Consider the following 22,239-nt stretch of genomic DNA (forward strand, 5'->3'; position numbering starts at 1 on the left):
CTTTTTTTTCTTTCTCCCCCCCCCCCCCCCTGGTCAGCAGGTGTGAATATTTGTGTAATTCATGGCTTCTGTGAAGAAAAATTGCACCAACACATGGTTGGGTCAAAAATGGTTGTGGGTGTCTGAAACCCAATATTATTTGCACAGAAATAGTGTATGGTGGTGGAGGAAAAGTGGTAGTCCTCTGGTCAGAACCTGTACATTCTGTGTGTGTGTGCAATTATGGGAGGTCTGGGGTTACTTCTATGTCCCAGGACACTGTGGGGACACAGGGACTACTGAAAAATAAAACAAAAACCCTCAAGTGGCTAGAAACCCACTTCTGGTTCTCCAAAATGGATATTTGATGTTGAAGGGAGGCCAAAACTCATTAAAAAGGTAAGTTGTATGCACCAGAAGCTCACCGAAGTGGAAGGTCAACCTGAGATTTGGAAGGTTCCCAGGGCCATAAAAACATCCTTTGGGGCCACATGAGGCCTCAGTGTGGCGTAATGTCTCTCCCATGTGATTTTACTGTAGCTTTAATGGGCTGAGGCTCTTTATTTGTCAGGCCTCATTCACAATGCTATACTGGAGTTCATGGAGTAATAAAGTTGCCTCTACTATCTTTGGAATTTTATCAGCTTGTGAGTCTGTCTTATATTAAGTGAAATGTAGACATATGCTCAGGATGACATTCCCCACCCCAGCTGTCCACAGGATTGAGGGCATCATCTTGTCCCTTAGTCAGGTAGCAAAATGTCTTGGGTTGGCCTTGGACCGACAGAGAACAGTCCCTTTCCTATGCTGCTTGTGCCACTTCTTATAATCTGACAAACCCTAGATCTGACAAAGCTGCAAGCCATTTACAAATGGCCCTTGCAGACTTAAGAAGAATCACCCAAGGTAGTGTGGTAAAGCACCCCAAAATGCCAACCTTTGACAAGAGCTGGGCCTTTGAGGGCCAAGGAATGTGATGGCATCCTACATAGGTGGGACAACCCCTTCCTTTGCCAAGTTTGGCAGGAAATAGAAAAAACATATCCAAAATAGGATCTTTCTTCCACTTGTGGTGGAGTTGCAGTAAAGCTAAAAACTACTGAAAAGAAATACACACCACATATAGCTTTTGCAAAGTCTTTCTCCATGAAACCAGAACTATTTGTATTGAATATACCAGGGGCTTGGGAAAGATTTGAAACGAAAACTGGAGACTGATATTATATATGGTGTCGCGTGGAGGATGTATATGCTTCAAATGGAAAAATAAGAAATACCAACATACAATACTGGCCATTAAAACTAGGGACGTAAAGCAAATGGACATTATGAGATATTACTTGAAAAATAAACCAGTAAAAAAAGCTAATGGGGGTAGTAAGAAAAATTTGGAAATGTGTGTGGCCGGATATGATCAATTAATTAATGATTCAATGATTCTCAAGAGGAGAAAAATGGGGGGAAATTATAGAAAAAGGAAGCACAAATAAAGATAGTATAAAACATTAAACTATAATTATATTATGGAATTCAAATTAATAAATAAGAACTAAATTCAACAAGGATAGATGAGAAGTACAAAGTATGTCCTTAATGTGTCCGAGTATTGGATGGTTATTGTATGAAGGTGTGTGGGTGTGTGAGTTTTTTTTGTGCACTGTTATTATGTAAGTATTATTACGTTATGTCATATGATAAGGATATGGAATGGACATGAATATGTGTTATTTAAAGTATAAAATATTTTTATAAAAAGAAAAGAAAAGAAAGGCTGCATCCAAGCTGCACTACCTTCAGGTACTGGACAGCCTTTTGTACGTTCCATTGTGGTTCTGCAACGCTGCCTGGCACTCTCTGTCGTGACGCCATGCCCTGTCTCCTGGACCTGGTGTAACACATGGGAGAATTTCAGACATGCACAACACAACCATGGGAAAATTAAAAAGCACATACAATGGCGGCTGGTGGTTTTGAAGGCGGTGAATCTGTTTTGGGTTTAGTGTGAACTTACAGGAGGTATCCAAGGTGCTGAACCTCTTTAGGCTATTTAAGGAGTTATTCATAAAATGTAAATAATCCCAGTAGAATCTGGGTTGAATCTGTGTTGTTTTGCATTAATTTTAAATGCATGCAATTAATTTTTTGGGTGGGGGGTGAGCTGCCCCCCAAAAAACACCCCACAAATTAATTTTGGTGGTTTTTTAAAAAGTTTTCCCAAAAGATTTGCATTGCCAACTGTGTCAATAATTGATGCAGAAATACCCAGGATAACTTGGATAAAACTCTTGAATGTGTTACACCTCTGCATCATTGACTCATCTTTATTCACAGTGCTGCCACGTAAGAACAACAGAACGTGCAGAGATGGCATAGATGTGGGTCCAATAAAAAAGAATAGCATGAACAACAAATCAGGAATGTGTGGAGTGAGATTATTTGCATAGCAGCATTGCAAAACAAGACGTGAATAACCTCTAAGAAAAATCTTCATTTAGACATCCTGAGATACTTCCCACTTTCTCAGCCTGGATCCTTTAAAGTGAGACACTGCTTTTCATACTAGCAGGCAAACAGGATTTAAACGAGAGTTAAACTAGAGAAAACCAGGAAATGCCTGAAGTTTATCACATGACGTTTCCTGGTTTTCCCTAGTTTAACTCTCGTTTAATTCTGTTTGCCCGCCTAGGTGATAAAGCAGTAAGACCGGAACAGAATCACTATCCCAATGAAATGAAAGCTGCCATCCAAACACATACAAATCTATTTCGCTCTTGTTTTAGAAACATGAAAATGGGAGGAGTGAGGGCTTGGCACAAGGAAGAGCAAATTTTCCCCCAACAGTTCCTAAAGAAATGAAACCTGTTTGACGGGGATTTTAAGGAAAGTGGGAGAGACATGATCTTCCATTAGCCCAATTGGTAAAACTGATAAAATGACACCTAAGCTGGTGAAACATTCCATGCCAGGGGAATTTGCCTTAACGCGGGCTTGAACTGCGCTCGAAAAGAGGTGGAGAAATGGAGGATTCTCTGAAGATGCCAGCCACAGATGCTGCGAAACGTCAGAAAGAACTCTGCTAGAACATGCCCAATAGCCCCGAAAAACACCAAAAAAACTATGGATGCGGCCATGAAAGCCTCGACTTACGGTGGAAACTGGTTTCAAACTACAGGAAGAACATTCCACCCTCACCATTAAGATAACTTGAGGTCTCTTCTAGCTTCTATGATGCTTGATAGCCAACTGCTGGTCAGTTGCGGCTCCCATTCCACATGATTCTCCATTCAGGTCATGCCCCTCAAGTGTATGGTTTGGGCATTGGACATAACTCTGGGATCCGGGTTTGATGCTCCCTCGGTATGGAAACCTACTGGCTGACCTTGGGTGAAACACACCTGTCACCCAGTGAAGGTTACCTTGGTTGTGTAAGAGAATGACCTGAAAGGCCACAACAACAATAAAGCAGAGAGCAGGGGTTGGGCAGGTTTGTTTGGGAGTGGTGTCACTCACAGTCCTTATCTACGAGGCCCTTCTAGCCACGTAGATATTTCAGGCCGCATGCCTGAAGGCGATGTGCTGTTTGATAGAAGTGCTCGATCTCCTGACTGATCATTGGCCGCACCGTCCTGGTGACCCCTTCTAGCTGGCTTCCAGGCTCTGCCTCCTTGAGAACTTCCTATATCCAGTATGGGGCGCTCCGGAAGCGTAGTGTGGGTGTTGTGGACTTTCCGCCCATCTTTGACAATGGGCAGATACGGCCCCTTGGCGCACTCCCCTTGAGCTTGGATCACCTTGGGCGTGGCTACTTGGTCCAAAGCGAAGCTGGGTGGTGGGCAGGGTTGGTTGTTTTTTCCCAGTGAGGTGGACAGAAGCGGAGCCCAGGGAGAGTGGGGAGCGATTGCCCCCCTCCTCCGCCCCCTTTCCCCCCCCCTGCTGCCCCCCAGGAAGCGGCGACTGCCTGCGTGTGGGATCCACCCGCAGGGCCGGGGCTAGGGGTCCTGGAGCTTGGTTGGGATAAGGGGTCCCGTGGGGGTATTTGTGGCGGACGATCCTCCTCCACCCCAGAGGCTGGTGAGAGCTCCCCGGACCAGCGGCTATGCTCATTCCTACGGAGCGGTCGGGGCAGGTAGGGATGCGAGGTGGGATCTTGGGGCTTCTTCCCTGGGTGGGCGTGGAGGCAACAGGGGTGGCCCCCAAAGGGACATTGAGGTGTTCATGCACTCCTGCTGCCGCTCTTGGAAGATCTCTGTCGTTTGGGTGGGCTGGGTTTGCTTGGCTCTTTGGTGGCAGGAAAAGGTTGTCCTCCAATGGGAGAGATGGACGGTCCACCTCAGGCACAAAACTGCAGTTGGTCTCACCGTTTTCCCAGCCTTTTCGCCCACTTCGTCGTCCCACCAGGCCTTCTGCGCTATTGATGGAGCACACCTCGAAGTCGTCTCGTCTTGGGCCACATCATCGTAGGTGGGTGGCGGGGGCAGGGGGCGGGCATCCCAGTCCACACATGGGTGGGGTGAAGGGGCCGGGGCATTCCTTGCGTGGGGCTTTTGGGGGGCGTCTTGTCCAACAGGAGAAGGCCTCCATGGCCAGCTTGGCCAACGATGGGGCGCAGAGCTCCCCAATGGGTGAAGGGTGGTAGGGACAGGCTCGTCTCAAAGTATTAGGGTCCCTCGTTACCGGTCCTGGACACTTCCCTGGCGTGGCGGAGAGCAGTCTCCTCCGCCTGCCCTGGTGCCCGAGACAGGCTGAGCTGGGGGGCCGAGGGCACGCGTGAGCCTGGTTTCTCTTTCAGGCAGAGTGCTTGAGGCTACGGAGAGGGGATTCTCTCTTCACTGACGGATCGTAGGTCGGTTCTGAAAGCAAAGGAACCCGTTGAGCCCTTGATTGTACACAAAGAGTGGGAAAACATTTTTCCCCAGCCCAGGACCAGATTCAATTTCTGAGAAATTCTCAGGATGATTTCTAATGTGGTGAGGTTCAAGCAAAGGGAGAGGAAGACCACCAGCATAGTTCAACTTAAAGTTCCTCTGCCATTAACTAAGTTAGAGTGCGATTTCCATCTTTTTCTAGATGCCGGGATGTAGAAAGATACAAAATGGGAACGACAGAACTCCCGGTTATTAGGAAGGTGTCATGGTCATCTGTAGGCACACAGAGTACCAGTTTGGGACCAGCCACAACCTCAGAGCTATGAAGTTCTTCACCCTGGCCTAACATCATCCCTCTGGATCCCTATTCTGCATCCATGGATTCAGACCATTCATGGCTGAAATATACATAACATATATATATTATATATATATATATATATATACCCAAAAGCAAACCTTGATTTTGCCAGTTTATAGAAGGGATACCATTTCACTAAGTCATTGTAGATCATGGGACTTGAACATCCTTTACTTTTGGTATCGACGGGTTGAGGGTCCTGAAACCAAACTGCAGCAGATACCAAGGATTCACAGTATATATAAAACAAGAAGCATTACTTGGTTGGGTGGGAACCATTAGAAGTCGGCCATTTTGAGCAATGAGGTGGAAGGAGTAGCTGTCTCGGGAAACACAGAAAGCCAGATACCAGAAGGATCAGATTTGGCTAAAGGTCTGAAGGATCCCCATCTCTGGAATCACACAGAATATCAGTTTGGAACCTGATTCAGCCTCAGAGCATTGAGATCCTTCACCCCTGTCCTATATAGTCAGCCTTCTGTATCCACAGATTCTACATCCATGGATCCAACTATCTGTGGCTTGAATACACAAACACACACACACACCAAAAGCAAAACTGGATTTTGCCATTTTATACAAGGGATGCCATTTCACTACGCCACTGTAGATCATAGGAGTTGAGCATCCACAGATTTTGGTATCTGCAGAGGGTCCCAGAACCAAAATCTGGCAGATACCAATAACCTATTTTTATCTGTGGGTGTTCAGTTCAGGACTCCCCCCCCCCCATGGATGACAAAGTGGTATTCAATGGTGGAGCATGCGTGTGTGGCCACTCTCCCGGGGCCACATGCACGCACAACCATTGAAATCAATGGAGCTTGCCATCCATGGATACTCAAATCTGCAGATGGCAAGCCCACGGTTGGTGCAGATGCACTGTAGATCTAAAACAAGACACATTCGTTGGTTGGTTGGGTGGCAACCATTAGAAGTCAGCCATTTTGAGCAATGAGGAGGGGGGTTCGGCTTTCTGGAGAAGGTCAGAAAGCCAGAAACCAGGAAGACCAGATTTGGTCCCAGGGCCAGGGGATTCCCATTTTTGGTGTGTGAGGGGATACCCCACTTACAGAGTGGTGAAAGAACAGAGAATAGGAATCCCATCCTGATGGGAATTCTTTCTCTTTCCCGATAAAAACACTTTCCACCCTCAGCTCCCCAATGCTGAAGGATAACCAGTGAATGATTAGATTCATAGAATCATAGAGTTGGAAGAGACCCCAAGGGCCATCCAGTCCAACCCCATGCAGGAACTCTCCAAAAAAACATACCCGACAGCTGGCCATCCAGCCTCTGTTTAAAGACCTCCAAGGAAGGAGACTCCACTACACTCTGAGGGAGTTTGTTCCACTGTCAAACAGCCCTTACTGTCAGGAAGTTCCTCCTAATGGAGCTTGCATCCATTGTTCCAGATCCTAGTCTCTGGAGCAACAGAAAACAAGCTTGCTCCCTCCTCAATATGGCATCCTTTCAAATATTTAAACAGGGCTATCATATCACCTCTTAACCTTCTCTTCTCCAGGCTAAACATCCCCAGCTCCCTGAGTCATTCCCCATAGGACATGGTTTCCAGACCCTTCACCATTTTAGTTGCCCTCCTTTGGACACGCTCCAGTTTCTCACTGTCCTTTTTTAATTGTGGTGCCCAGAAATGGGCACAATATTCCAGGTGGGGCCTGACCAAAGCAGAATAGAGTGGCACCATTACTTCCCTTGATCTAGACACTATACTTTTATTGATGCAACCTAAAATCGCATTGGCCTTGTTAGCTGCCGCATTGCACTGTTGACTCATGTTCAGCTTGTGGTGTACTTGGACTTCTAGATCCCTTTCACACGTAGTTTCATTCAGCCAGGTGTCCCCCATCCTATATCTGTGCATTTCATTTTTCCGCCCTAAGTGCAGATTCTCAGACTTTTGAGGGGCAAACTTTATGCAGCAGGCAAGGGGCACACTGGCCCACACAAATCTTCCCCAAAACTGCTGGCAACATCTAGTTGGAGGTAGGAACACTGGCAGCATGCCTTGCTCAGAGTCAGGTCTTTGGCTGAAGTATGGTCCATAAGCCACATGTGGCCCTTGGGACCCCTAAGTGTGACCAATGATACTTGCTTGGAGTCCCTCCAGAAAACCACCTGCAAATGCATTTCGTTGGTTTAAACATATTCAGCATGTTCCAGGTATCCGGCAACATCTGTCTAGCATAGTCTTCATCAAGAATAGACTCTAAAAGACACATTAAGTTTCATGTTTGGAATTCCTGAGGGAAACAAACAACCATCTTTTGGAACCAGTAACGCATGCAAGCATTGGTTTCAGGTGATTTTCCCCTTGGGTCCCCGCAGAAAGCCAAAGTGGTCGCTTGCTTCCCTCAAAATCTCCAAGCTCCTCTCCTTCTAAAAAAATGATATATTACAATATCAGCTTCCTTCACAAGAGGGCAGAAGAGAAGCAGAAACTGAGAGGTCCTCATTTAGGCTGCATCCACACTGCAGAAATAATCCAGGCTGACACCGCTTTAACTGCCGTGACTCAATATTATGGAATTCTGGGATCTGTAGTTTTGTGAGACATTTAGCTTCTCTGTACTAGAACAAAATACAGTTCCTAGAATTCCACCGCATTGAGCCGCAGCAGTTAAAGTGGTGTCAACCTGGATTATTTCTGCAGTGTGGATACAGTGAAGACGGGATTAGTTTATCAGGCTACAAAGACATGGTTGTACTGTTAAAAAGAGAGAGACAGGGAGAGGAAGTGTATTTTATAGATATTTAAGGAGGAAACTGCACGTTGCATTTTCTTTTTTGGTGACCTTGGGCAAGTCACATTCTCTCAGCCTCAGAGGAAGGGAAAGACAAACCTCTCCTACACAAGTCTTGTCAAGAAAATCTCTTTAAGGTCATCATAGGTCAGAAATGACTTGAATGCACAACAACACTTTAACTGTTGTAGCTCAGCAGCTCTTGGCTCTGCTGTCTGGAAGAATTTTGAGTATTTCATTTTCTGGAACGTAACCACACTGCACAATTATGGCACTTGGATAACACTTTAATGACTAAGGACGTTTTCACACAACAAAATTATAACACTACGATTCCACTTTAACAGCCATGGCTTCATCCTATGGAATATAAGGTTGCAGGAATTAGAATTCTCAGAGCAGTGATTTCCAAAATTTGGTCTTTGATGTGTATTGGATTTCAGCTTCCAGAAGCACCAGACAGCTTGGCTAACGGTCACGAATTCTGGAAGCTGAAGTCTTTCTCTTTCCCGATAAAAACACTTTCCACCCTCAGCTCCCCAATGCTGAAGGATAACCAGTGAATGATTAGATTTGAAAACAACTGAACTACTACAGTCCCCTGAACTACAGCATTCAAACTCTCTGGCGGGGAAGTCTCTCTCCACATGACGAATCCCAGGATTCCACAGGATGGAGCCATGGCAATTAAAGTGGTATTGAAGGGCTATGATGGTACAATGGGGACAACCTACTAGAAAACAGAAATATTGGAAAAGGTGTCATATTCAGGATGGACACAGCTTGTTTCCTGCTGCTCTAGAGACATGGAAGGTTATCACACGGGACGGATCCCATACAGAAACTTAATTTAAAATTGAAATTCACATGACATTTGGGGTTAACCCAAACAGCAATTAGAAATAACCTGCAAAAGTGGGTAGTTTTTCAGACGATGTTTGAGTCAATGAGAAATAATGCAACATTAATCCGAATGCCAAGTTGATAAAACCCATTCCTTTTTACTTTTGAGGACTTCTCAAAAGTAAAAAGGGGTGTGTTTTGTCAACTTTGCGTTCGGATTAATGTCATGTTATTTCTCAACGATGCCAAAGCATCTGAAAAACAACCTGCAAAATCCTGTCTCTGCACGGGATTTAACCAATTTGCCTCCAGGTGATAAAGTCCTAAGACATGGAGAAATGGATTCAAACTACAAGAAAAGAGATTTCACCTGAACATTAGGAAGAAATTCCTGAAAGGAGGAGCTGTTTGACAGTGGAAGACATTGCCTTGAAATGTGAAGAAGAACTCAAAGGTATAGTCATGTTAGTCTAGAAAATCAGTATGCAAAGGGATTTTGTCACACATTGGAGACAAACTGAAAGAAAAAAGTTGGCAGCATGAGCTTTCATAGACTTAAGTCTACTTCCTCAGTTGCATTTGGACACAGATGACCATCCAAATGCATCTGGGGAAGTGGACTTAAGTCTACGAAAGCTCATGCTGCCAACTTCTTTCTTTCAGTTAGTCTCAAAGGTGCTACAAGATCTCTCTGCGTACAGATTTTAATCTACAAGTGCTATAGTAAGCTCACTTGAACAGTGGTACAGAAAAGCAGAATAAAGTGGACAGACTTCCAGATTATATACACCAAGCTTCAGGTGTGTCGCCTGAAACACGCATGCAGTCTCAGGGGATCTCTGCGCAGAGGAACCAAGCAGGCGCACAGGGAGTTGCAAGGCAAGATGCCCACACAGCAGACACCACCTCCCCAGATACCTGTGAAGAGATGAGCTAAGAGAGAGCAGAGAGGGCAGGTACAGGGGGGCCTGCGGCCCAAAGAGCAGCCCCACTTACTCTTTAGGAGGATCGAGGGCTGAGGCGGCCGTGGAGGACGCTCCCCTGCAGGGAGAGGCGGAATGGAGAGACCCCCACCGAAGGAGAAGAAATTAGAGAGAAAGAAAAAGAGCAGCATATTAGTTCTGTAGAACCATGCAAAGGGCAGAGGTTGAACTTGGAAAAGTTACTTTCAGTGGGGCCATGCTTAGAGGTGGAGATTGTGGGCTCTGCAGGTTAGGGGATTCTGTGGGTTGTAGTCCCAAGTATAACCTTTCCAACTTTTCCAAGTTCCAGTAGTAGTTCTTTGCAAGCGGAGCAGGCAGCTGGTAAAAATGGCTGAGAATAGACGAAGGACGGCATCCTAGCCAGTCTGCACAATGCCTGGCACGTGTTCTGTGGGACTTTTTGTGAAACATCCAAATTCCTAGCGAATACCCATTTTCCTGAGTGTGCAAGGTCAAAGTGTGGGTCTCAGAGAGCAACCAACCTTTGGCACCATGGAACAAATCCCTGTGCAGCTTGCGCTGAGCTCCTGCAAAACCTCCATATGTTAAGCAATTGCCATTGGAGGCCATGCAAAACTTCCATGCTGCATAGTACCTGTTGTTCCCATTTGCCCCTTCTGTGCTTGCATAGCACCTCCAGGACAAATATATTATGGGGTTGCAGAGGTGCAGTTCTCATTGGGCGACACCTCATAAGAGAGTGACAATAAGGCATCCAGTGTCAACCACATGGCTGAACTTCCCGTTCTGACCTCAGAAGGATGGATTCGGGCAGGACAGTGGGACGGATGTGTGAATGGTTGTTTGGCATCACTCCAGATTTTCTGGAATTATGTGAAGCAAAAGGTGAGTTTTTCAAATCCGTGGTAGTATAATACAGGTTTGGTTGAACTGGTCATATGTCATCAGGATAGTTCACAGCAGAATTGGGGACTGGGCTCTGCACTGTGCAGATTGATCACTGTGAGGACAAGGGAAAAACATATTATTTGGCCTGTGCAGGCATGCCCTAAGTCATCTGATGCCTGGAGCAGTCTGAAAAGATGGGTTGTCATGGATGTTATGAGCCTTCAGAGGGACTGCCAAACCCTGGCTGACCCAGGGTTTGGCTGACCCATAACCTGCTCTTTCTTGTTAAAATGTGGAATCCAAAATAAAATATTGATATCAATGCACAGAACTGGCTGCTTCAATGTATTTCAACCTCAACAGAATTTCCTGTTTCGTGAAAAGGGCTGTTTGCATTTTAACTGCACAGTAATTCAATCTCTGGAGCACCCCAAGATGTTTTCTGGTGCAGGGACATGCTTTTAAAATAAATAAAACTGCCCACTCAAAAGTCTGTCCTCTTCAAGCAGCTGAAGACAGGAGGTTGTTGCTTACAAATCCTCTTGCTATGACCAACTGGTTCGTCACAGCCCTTCTTTCTCCCGGGGTTACGGATTAAACAGAAAACAGCCCTTTGGAAACCGACAGCTGAAAAACACTTGCAGCAGACAGAACGGAAAAAAACAAAAGCGGTTTTTAGGAGTCAGGAGGATAGAGGAAAGCCCAGGAAGCTGGCAAAAGCCCCAGGAAAACATTTTTTCTTCTCTCCATAAAAAGGAAAAGCAGACAGGGTAGTAGCAGCACTTTTAAGACTTAAAATATTTATTTTAGCAGGTGAGTTCATGGATTTAAATCTACCTCTTCAGAATCTGATACACTGATGGACTGTACAAAACGAAAGCCTCAGTATCCTTCAGTATGGTGCCGTGGTCTGGGTGATGGCCTAGGGATGTGTCCACACTGTAGAAATAAAGCAGGTTGACACAACTTTAACTGTCATGACTCTATCCTACAGAATCTCGGGATTTGTAGTTTGGTGAGGCACCATAGCTCTCATCAAATCCCAGGATGCCACAGGATGTCAGTTAAAGTTGGTGTCCAACTGCTTTATTTCCATAGTGTGGAAGAGCTGTAGGATTCCAGGAGATCAGGGTTCGAATTCTCGCTTGGCCATAAAAACCCACTGGGTAACCTTGGGTGAGTCACATGCTCTCAGCCTCAGAGGAAAGCAATGGCTAACCTCCTTGTAATCAAGGAGGTTTGTCAGCATGATGTAGTGGTTTGAGCACTGGACTATGACTCTGGGGACCTGGGTTCAGATCTCCACTTGGCCACAGAAACCCACTGGTGATCTTGGACAAGCCACATGCTCTCACCCTAGAAGAAATCAATGACAAACTTCCTTGTAATAAATCTTTAAGAACCAGCATGGTGTAGTGGTTTGAGCACTGGACTATGACTCTGGAGACCAGGATTCAAATATCCGCTCTGTCATGGAAAACCACTGGGTGACCATGGGCAAGTTGCATTTTCTCAGCCTCAGAGGAAAGCAAAGGCAAGCCCACTCCAAGTCTTTCCAAGAAAACCATAGGAGAGGTTTGCCACAAGTTGGAATCAACTTGAGAGCATATAAGAAGGATCATGCATGACCAGTAGGAGTCAACAACTGCATCTGAAGAAATGGACTGAACTCCAGAAAAAGCTCATGCTGAAATAAATCAGTCTTACAGGTGCTGCTGGATTCCTTGTCTCCTCCACCCTTTTCCAATCTCCTTGTTTTTTATCCTTTCATGTTGCACAATTGCCTCCTATTTCTTTTAGGAGTGGCATGTGCCAAGAATGAAACTGGCAAAAAAATTCGGGCTCCCTTTATGCCCCAATGGAGCATAGAAACTACAACACCCAACACACACAAGTATGGCAAATGACCACAAAGAGGCATGCTGGGTCTTGCAGTTCTCTTGTGTTACCACCAGCAACCTATGCAAGTATGTATCTGCAGTTTACCAAAGCTTTTCATGCACAATCATGCCAGAGAGGCTTTTATATGGGGCATGTGATTTAGTTATGTTTTTAAATTGTGTATATTTATACATATATTTTTTCATATTTTAATTACCTTTTATATTTTTATTTGTGAACTGCCTTGGGTGCCTTTCTGGGAGAAAAGTGGCACAGAAATGAAATGAAATAAATAAAATAAAATAACATGGTTGGAGATATCAGTGCTATGCCAGGGAAAGTTAAGTGGTTAAGATATAGATTTGGAGGAATGCCTTACTTTTTGTCCTTCCTGGGAGCTGGGTGGGCCTGGCGGCATTCAAGTCCACTCCTAAGACATCTGGAGGATCCATGGGGTTTCCCAGGTACAGCCTGCAGGGAACAAAGACAAACAAATATGAAAATGGCCAAATGCTTCCAGGTGTTCCCTCAACCTCCTCTTCTGAACAGGCATGAATTTATGCAGATGTTGTTGGATTGCAACTCTCAGAACCTTTTATCTGGCTTGGCCATCAGTGAGGGGAATGCTGTAGTCCAACAACCAGCACATTCTCATCCTCATTATCCTCATCCTCATCTACTGTTGTTGTTGTTGTTTATTTATATAGCACCATCAATTTACATGGTGTTTTACAGTACAACAACCAAAAACAGTGGGTCCTGCCAGAGGTGTACAGTCTAAACTGTGCGCATGCACATACACACAGGGGGAATTAAAATAAAACCATACAACTTATCTAGAGAGAATAATCCAAAATGAAATATAATATATAAAACAAAATAACCAATTAATGTAACCAAATATTTGTTGTTGTGTGCCTTCAAGTCACTCCCAACCTACGGCAACCCAAAGGCGAACCTATCACAGGGTTTTCTTGTCAAGATTTATTCAGCGGACGTTTGCCATTGTGGCTGAGAGCTTGTGATGTGCCCAAGGTCATCCAATGAGTTTCATGATCAAATGCAGAATCCAACCCTGGTCTCCAGAGTCATATGCTCAAACCACTATGCCATGCTAGATAAAAATTCAGCACTTTGGCACATCTGGGAGTTGTAGTGTGAGGGGAACTTGTAAGCGTTGTCAGAGGAAAATGCACAATTGTGGTCAAAACCACGGGCCAGGGACAAAGAGGTTCTCGTGAGGCCATGGCAGAGCAGGAGTCAGGTGGATTTGTTGCTCCAGTGTGTGAAACCTAGCTGCCTTAGGAGGTTTTTTTCCCCTCCACACCCTTAGTCCTGTCTTGGTGCCCAAGGGAATAATGTGGCTGTTCCCACAGTGTCCTCTGCTTTGAAGCACCACAGGACTTCCAGTTCTATGATTCTATGAATTCTATAGGAAGCAGGGAGAACTCAGGGAAGGTGTGGTAACCCACACGCAGGGCAAGGGTGGTATCGACGCACCTCATTTGTAGCACAGGAACATCTTGGCCTCACATGGCCCATACATGCGCAGCCGCCCACGCAGGAAGAGAGGCGCTGGCTGATGAAAGGCTTGCAGAGCTGAGGAGGTTCTTGAGACACAGGCGCCGTTTGTAAACATGCATTGGGACAAGGTTTCCTTATCATCATCTCTAGAGTGTGTACACATGTATGTTTATCTCAAAACTGGCTCACCTTTTCACCAAATTTTGGGAGGCTGCTTCCTTGCAGAGGCGTTAAGAGTTGTGGCTGAGTGAAGGACACAATCAGAGCACAGAAAAGTTCACTTTGGGGGACTATAAGTCCTGAATTTTCTCAGCTGCTGGGTGGGTGGGGTGCTCCTGGGACATATAGTCCTCCCCACAGAAGAGTTAAGTATTTTGAGCTCTGGACAAGATACAAACCAGCACACACAACTCATTAAGAGGGCAAGGGAAAAAAAGTGCAGACAATTCTCAGCCCTGCCACTTCTGCCTAGGGTTGCTGGAGTCTCTTATTATAAAGTACTGGCTCCCAAACTTTAGTCCTCCAAGTGTTTTGGACTTCAACTTCCAGAATTCCTGGTTGTTGGCCAAGCTGTCTGGGGCTTCTAGGAGTAAAGGTCCAAAACACCCAAAGGATCAAAGTTTGGAAACCACTGTTATAAAGGATGCCTGTTATCTATGGGCCAGAAAGCATGTCCCTTATAGAACTGGCAGGTGTCCTTTATTATAAGGGATTGTCCCCTATTTGGGAGATGAAAAACTTTTCCATATATATATATATATATATATATATTGAACGAGATGTCAGAAGATCCTGTATATTTTTTTAGTGTGAGCCTTCCATAAAGATAGAAATGTGTGCATCATACAATGTATGAAAGTGGCCAGTATGTTAATTTTGCAGAGAGATAACATGGCTAAATGAACCAAAAACAATACTTTTATTTGGTACCTAGGAAGATTAGAAACTTGTTAACAGCCATCTCCTGATTATCAACCCTGCACGTGATGACTTTTGGCTGTCTGTTATTGCTATTTGGAAAGCCTGACAATACTGCTTCTGGCAAATGTGTGGCAACTGTGTGCTTAGACCACAGTTCAGCATCATGTAGCTCTCCAGAGGTTGTCAACTGCAACACCTAGCATTCTTCACCACTGGCTCTCCTGGCTCTCAAGCTTCTGGGAGCTGCAGTCCAATGACACCTGGAGGGCCACATGGTTCTCCGAATATATCCTGTGGTGACATTACCACAGGCACAGCAAAGATGAAAATGGCTTAGCCTCTATTTGGACTCTAAACACTTTGAAATTTGGTAAGAGGTGCAATAAATTACAAACACCAAAGTTGAAAACAGTCAGACTACACTTAACTTCAAACTGGACTCTGAACGTTTTGAAATTTGGTAAGAGCTGTGATAAATTACAAACTCCAAGGCTGAAAACAGTCCGACTAAACTTAACATCAAGTTGGACTCTGAACATTTTGATATTTGGTAAGAGTGGTGATAAATTCCAAACTCCAGATTTGGATCACTGATTAGACAATCCAAAAGGGGGGAAAACATTTTATTTACAGAGGGAATGGCCATAGGGGCAACTAAGTTTTTTGGAAGAGTCAAGCTGTTTATAATTCAGGATTTCTGATCTGAAGGTTACACTGTGGATAACATTTGGGGGCATGTCTGTGGAGGAATTTCCCAGTCTCTCTCTCTTCTGTGGGTTGGATTAAAGAAGGAACCAGGGGACAAGAGTGGGAAGGATAGGTAGCATGTGGCGGTGGTTTGTGCATGATGTGTGTGAATGGAGCTCTGTCCTAGACTGTGTGCAAACAGTGTGCAGGTGCTGTGGGAGCAGGTGGAGGGGTCACTTTGTGTATGCTTTGCAGATTGCAAAATGCTCAAGCAATGAAGGAGTGGACTTGAGGGCAGAGCCCACACAAACATATGTACACACACACACACACACACACACACACACACACACACACAGAGTCCTGAAGATGTGCAACAAGGGTTGTAACAAGCCCTCCATCATTATTCAAAAGCCTGTCAGCCCCCCCCCCCCGTCATATCTTAAAAATAAATTTTGGTACAACTTTGAGGGAATTTTTTGGCCCCAAATCATGCAGAAAACTTTCCAGACATGTAAAAGCACACATAAATATACCCCCACCCCTTAATTCATCCCAGAATTCCATACTACCTAAATATCTCTGTTTCCTTCTGCATTCCTTCTCAAAATGGCTAGAGGAAGCAATGCAATATCACTTCCTGTCATAATATTCAGAAGGATTAAAGATGTTGACTTCAGTTCTCAGTATTCCTCACCTGTGGCTGTGTTGGCTAGGACTGCTGGGACTTGCAGTCCGATCTCTAGAAGGCCCCATGATTTTTTACCCTTTTCTATAGACCTATCCTATATTTTAGTTAGGGAGGGATAAGGCTGGGATAAGAAAGGATGCTTATACTCTTTCAAGGCAACTTGTTCCTTTCCAGATGTTGCTGTGACTGCAACTCTCATCATTCCAAGTCAGCATGGTCAACTGCAAAGCCTAGTTTGTAGTTTGAGGGCTGGTAACTCGGGTAGTTTGGAGCTTGAGTAGTTTGTAATTTGAGGTCTAGTAGTTTTGTAGCGTGAGACTCAACTTTTTAGTTTGAGGCCTGGTAATCTGTAGTGTGTAAGGAGCCCATGTGGTCTAGTAGCTTGAGCACTGGGCTTTGAGAGTCTGGGAAGCCAGGATTGGAATCCCTGCTTGTCCATGGAAACCTACTGGGTAGCCTTGGGCAAGTCTCACTCTCTCAGCCTCAGAGGAAGGCAAGTCAAATTTCATCTGAATAAGCCTCGATATCCACGAATATGGGATATCTATCTATCTGGCCAATGAAACCCCCCCAACAGGTTTACTATAGGATCACCATAAGTCAGAAATGACTTGAAAACACATAACAAGAATCATGTGTCCCCCCCTAAGGTTGCTGAGATTCCAGGTTCCAGCTTTCACCTCTACTGGCTATGTTGGCTAGGACTGATGGGAACTGTATTACAAGAGCATCTGGAGATGGGCACATCTTCATTCTTTAACTGGAGGGCTCTCATGATCCCCAATCCTGTTCTGAATATTTGGAAATATTTAAGAGGTGCAAAAATCTGCACAGTCTAAATAGTGAAAGGCACGATTCCCAACCCTGTCCGATAGGCACAAGGACCGGGCTTGCCCACCGATGGGAGTATGGGAGAAAACAGAAGGAATAGCACCAAGCGGATCTTACTCGTCAATCTTATCGGGGAAGCCCCAGCACTGCTGGGGGTTGGTGTCTCCATGGCCTGTGTGGATGAAGCTGTTTTTAAGCGGCTGACTGATGTCGTGCGCCGAGAGCCCTGCCACCGAGGTCACCGTGTTGCGCGGGAACTGGCCCACCTTCAGGGTCCGCTTATTCTGACCCCGCCACCAGTAATTCTCAGCCCTAGGGAACCAAACAAAAAAAGCGGACAAGTTACCAGGGATGCAAAAGAGTAACAGAATCATAAAATCATAGAGTTGGAAGAGACTCCAAGGGCCATCCAAAATGACACCCTTTCAAATATTTAAACAAGGCTATCATATCACCTCTTAACCTTCTTTTCTCCAGGATGAACATACCCAGCTCCCTAAGTCTCTCCTCATAAGGAATGGTTTCCAGGCCCTTCACCATTTTGGGGGCCCTCCGTTGGACATGCTCCAACTTGTCAACATCCTTTTTGAACTGTGGTGCCCAGAACTGGACACAGGATCCCAGGTGAGGCCTGACCAAAGCAGAATACAGTGGTACTATTACTTCCCTTGATTCAGATGCTATAGTTGTATTGATGCAGCTAGAACCTAGATACTAGGACTCCTAGGTCCCTTTCACGTGTAGTCTCCTTAAGCCAGATGTCCCCCATCCTATAGCTATGCATTTCAATTTTTTTGTCCTAAGTGCAGTACCTTACATTTCTCAGTACTGAAATTCATTTTGTTTGTTTTGGCCCAGCTTTCTGATGTACTGAGGTCATTTTGAATTTGGATTTTCTCCTCTCGAGTATTAGCTACTCTTCCTAAGAAGTGGACTTCCATCATGCATCTGGAGAGGAGCAGGGCACATTGCAGCCCTGTGTACATAACAACCGGATGTTCCAATTCAGCCTTCCTTGAGATGGCGCCCTGTGGATGTATTGGACTACAAGTCTTATTGTCCCCACCCCCAGGCTGGGGATGATGAAGCCCTATAATACATATGGAGGGTACCAGGGCTTGGGAAGTCTCGACCAAAGACCCTAATCTATCCATGAACAGATCCAGGAATGCTCTGCTTCTGGAAGATTAGGAATGAAAAGAGTATTGTTTGTCTTTCATTTCCCAGGCTGCATCCGCACTTCAGAAATCATCCATTTTGTGACCACTTTAATTGCCATGGCTCAGTGCTACGGAACTCTGGGAATTGTAGTTTTGCTTTCTCTGTCAGAGAGCTCTGGTGCCACAACTTCAGTTCCTAGAATTCCACAGCACTGAGCCAGGGCAGTTAAAGTAGTGTCAACCTGGATTATTTCTGCAGTGCAGATGCATCCTTAGACAAGAAAAGGATTTCTTGACACTTAATAAGGCCTGTGAGGAAGAACAGCAGCAGACCTTTGTGCAGTTCCTGCCTGGAATTCATACATCCGAAAGCACTCTAGGGAATTATTCTACACAAAATTCTTATCTCTTTTCTGAGCAGAAATGTGGGGTGTTTCTAGATTAATTTTTATTACTTATTTTTTCATTTCATTTTTATGCTGCCTTTCTGCCAGAAGGTGACCCAAGGTGGCTCACATTGTTTTTGAACACAAACAGTCTAATTTACAATCAAAGTAATATACAATCAAAGGTAAACAGAAGAAAAAGAGCAGCAGCAGGAAAAAAAAGATATACAAAGAATACACAATAAGGCTCTGATCCTCCCAAATCCTGACTGTAATGAAAACAAAAAGAAATACATATATATATATATATTCTACCATGACAGATCCAACTAAATAATCCTGCTAAAATTACTAGTAACCATAGCCACAGATTATTACATTGTTAGATTTCTTATTTTTCAAAACGCCCACAAATGATTTCTAGTCTTTCAAAAAAGTCCACAATTGGCTCATCAATTGCAATCCCTGATAATTTGCCCACTTGAGCTGACAAAAGCAATGGCCAACAGAAACATTTCTGGGCAAAAATGTGTTGAAGAGAGATATATACTGCACAGATACACCACTTGAATTCCTACACAGAGTAATCTCCAGACCACTTTGGGATATATTCTCCCACTGTCCAAAAATATGTGTTTTCTCCAAAAGCTGGGAGAAGACCATGGGAATTATTATTTCTTGCACATGAGGATGAAACAGGTGCTAATGGTTCACCTTTCATGCTATATGTAATTTGATGCTGAGTGTGGAGCAAAAAATAATATTTTTGTGCAAATGTTTTTTTGGCAGGAAAAAAACCTAGAGTACAAACCATCATTGAAAATTGCACAAAACCCTCTTGTAACTCACCCAGCAGGGAGAAAAGATTTGAAAGTCCTCCCTCTTGCATGCAAGAATGCACCAAGTATGAGTTTGTTGTTCTTATATGTGCCTTCAAGTTGACTCTGACTTGTGGCAACCCTAGCATAGTGTTTGCTTGGCAAGATTTCCCATTTTGACAGTGTTTATTCAGGAGAAATTTCCAGTGGGTCGTGTTGTTAATTAACCAGCATCCTTTCTGCAGTGTCAAAGGCACTGAGAGCAAAAACGATGACAGCAGTGTCAAAACAGTTGAGATTTCCAGGAATCTCAGCTTCTGTGCCAAACAAATATTTGCCATCAATGTGCAATAAACAAAAAACTGTGCACGCTGCTCGCATGGAACGCACATCCTCCACCAGCCCCTCCTCCTCCAAATAAACTGAATTTACTCTGTGTTTCTGCCATAAGCTGGGCTATATATCTTAAAATAATTGATGTCCCCTAATGCCACACTGGGCAACTGAGATGTATTTCAAAGTCCTGTTCCATCACAGTTTGGTCAAAGAGAAAAAAAAATCTGATGCCATTTGGTTGAATAAATGAATAAAATTTTAAGAGACTGGCTGAAGATGCCTATGGATGTAATAGCATCCAGTCCAACCCTTGCCATGCAGTTGGGAAAGCTGGACAGTGAAGAAATCTGATAGGAAGAAAATCGACTCATTTGAAATGTGGTCCTGGAGGAGAGCTTTGTGGATATCATGAACTTCTCAAAAAGACAAGTGAGTGGGTCTTAGAGCAAATCAGGCGTGAATGCTTACTAAAAGCAAAGTTGACTAAACTGAGGCTATTGCATTTGGGACTTTATCACATGAGGCTAAAAAGTGCAATTTTAACAGGCTAAAAGCTTCTTTGACCAATATTTATCACACAACGTTATGTCCATCTTACTGCTGCCTTGCATTCCCTTCATGACTGTAATGCACCTTTTTACTGAAAGGCAAAACCTGTCAATTGGATTTAATCTCACTGCTAATCCATGACTGCCTTTGTGCAATAGGTCCCTTCTGCTGCACTTCCACTTCTCATGTTGTCATGCAGTAAAAATAGCCATGATTCTGCTCCTCTCCTCATTTCTGTGATTGTGGCCACCAACACCTTCCCAAAGCCAATTGTTGTGTGCACATTCACACAGCACCTGACTCAGGAGACAGCCGGGATTGCTGGTTTTCTCCTTCTTTCCTTCCAGAAGGTGGTGTTTAGCAGTGAGGAAAACAGATCATACAACCATATTCCACCTCAACATTAGGAAGATCTTCTTGACAGTAGGAGCTGTTCAACAGTGGAAGACGGTCCCTTGGAGTGAGGTGGAGTCTCCTTCTTTGGAAGTTTTTAAACAGAGACTGGATGTCCACCTGTCAGGGGTGTTTTGATTCTGTGCTCCTGCATGGCAGGGGGTTGGACTGGATGGCCCTTGGGGGGGTCTCTCCCAAGTCTATGATTACAATCCTAACCATGGATGACCTGAGCCCTATTGTGGGGGAAATTGTGATACGAAATGATGCCACAGCAGTATGCTTACTTTCTTAACCTAGCATGATTTTGGCAAGTGAGCAGACTGATGTGATAAAATCTTTGAATGTATCATGAGAAGATGTGTCTCATTTGAAAAGATGATAGTTCTTGATAAAGTGGGGGAGAGTAGGAAAAAAGGGTGACCCCACTACAGGTGGATTGATTCAATCAAGAAAGCTAAGGCTCTGAACTGGGCAGATGATGAGCAGATCTTGGAAATCTCTCATTCATAGAGTTGCTGTAAGTCCAAATCCACTTGATGGCAAATAACAATTTCCCATAAGAGATGCAACTGCCAATTTGTCAGCATGCAGATTCTGAATCAATAACACAATAGCAGCCACCAGATCAGAGCTTGGAAAAGTAAAAAAATTTGGATTACAACACAACTCTTTGTTTAGCCACCATGGAATATGTTACTTTTTTGGACTGCAACGTGAAAGCTCCAAAGCCCCAAAAGCTTGTGACTAATAATTTATGACTCAAAGAAACCCTAGCTGCCATGGAAATGTTACTTTATGAACTACAACAGTGAAGCCAAAAAGCTTAGGCTGCATCTACACTGCAGAAATAATTCAGTTTGGCACCACTTTAACTGCCATGGCTCCATTCTATGGAGTTCTGGGATCTGTAGTTTACTGTGGCACCAGAGCTCTCTAACAGAGAAAGCTAAATCTCTTACAAAAGTACAGATCCCAGAATTTTATAGCATTGAGTCATGCCAGTAAAACCAATGTCCAGCTGCATTGTTTCAGTAGTGCAGCCTTAGAAATCTTAGAAAAGTTACTTTCATGGACTCCAACTTCCAAAATTTTCCACACCACATGGGAAATGTTACCTTTCTGGACTATGAAGCCCTAGAAGCTTAGAAAGGAAGTTACTTTTTGGACTGCCACTTCCAGGACAACCATCTGGAAAAAAGTTTTTTAAAAAAAACAAACCTGCAACTTGGAAGCCTAGAAGTCAGAAAGCTGCCTTTTTTGGACTGCGACTCTCAAACTGGCTGGGGGGTTTTAGGAGTTGCAGTCCAAAAAAGGAACTTTTCTAAGCTCTGAGAAGTATCATCCATCTGCCTTCTCTCTTGAGTGAATGAAAAAGACAAGAAGGTCTTTAGAGGTGCTTGCAGAGTGAGAACTC

The 22,239-nt window shown here is 44.3% G+C and overlaps 2 protein-coding genes across 2 annotated transcripts in view; one reads left to right on the forward strand and one right to left on the reverse strand.

The window, feature by feature from the left end:
• Positions 1-22,239, forward strand: part of ARMC9 (armadillo repeat containing 9) — a 1,183,007-nt gene that overhangs the window by 239,435 nt on the left and 921,333 nt on the right. The window lies entirely within an intron of this gene.
• Positions 4,777-22,239, reverse strand: part of TNK2 (tyrosine kinase non receptor 2) — a 135,379-nt gene continuing 117,916 nt past the window's right edge. The window contains exons 10-13 of the mRNA XM_042457397.1: positions 17,298-17,492; positions 12,906-12,997; positions 9,464-9,465; positions 4,777-4,829 (exon numbers count right to left, since the gene is read on the reverse strand). Of these exons, the coding sequence (XP_042313331.1) occupies positions 4,806-4,829; positions 9,464-9,465; positions 12,906-12,997; positions 17,298-17,492 (313 nt within the window). The 3' untranslated portion in view covers positions 4,777-4,805. The remainder of the gene's footprint in view (positions 4,830-9,463; positions 9,466-12,905; positions 12,998-17,297; positions 17,493-22,239) is intronic.

Source organism: Sceloporus undulatus, chromosome 3, assembly GCF_019175285.1.
Source record: "Sceloporus undulatus isolate JIND9_A2432 ecotype Alabama chromosome 3, SceUnd_v1.1, whole genome shotgun sequence".
NCBI lineage: Eukaryota > Metazoa > Chordata > Lepidosauria > Squamata > Phrynosomatidae > Sceloporus > Sceloporus undulatus.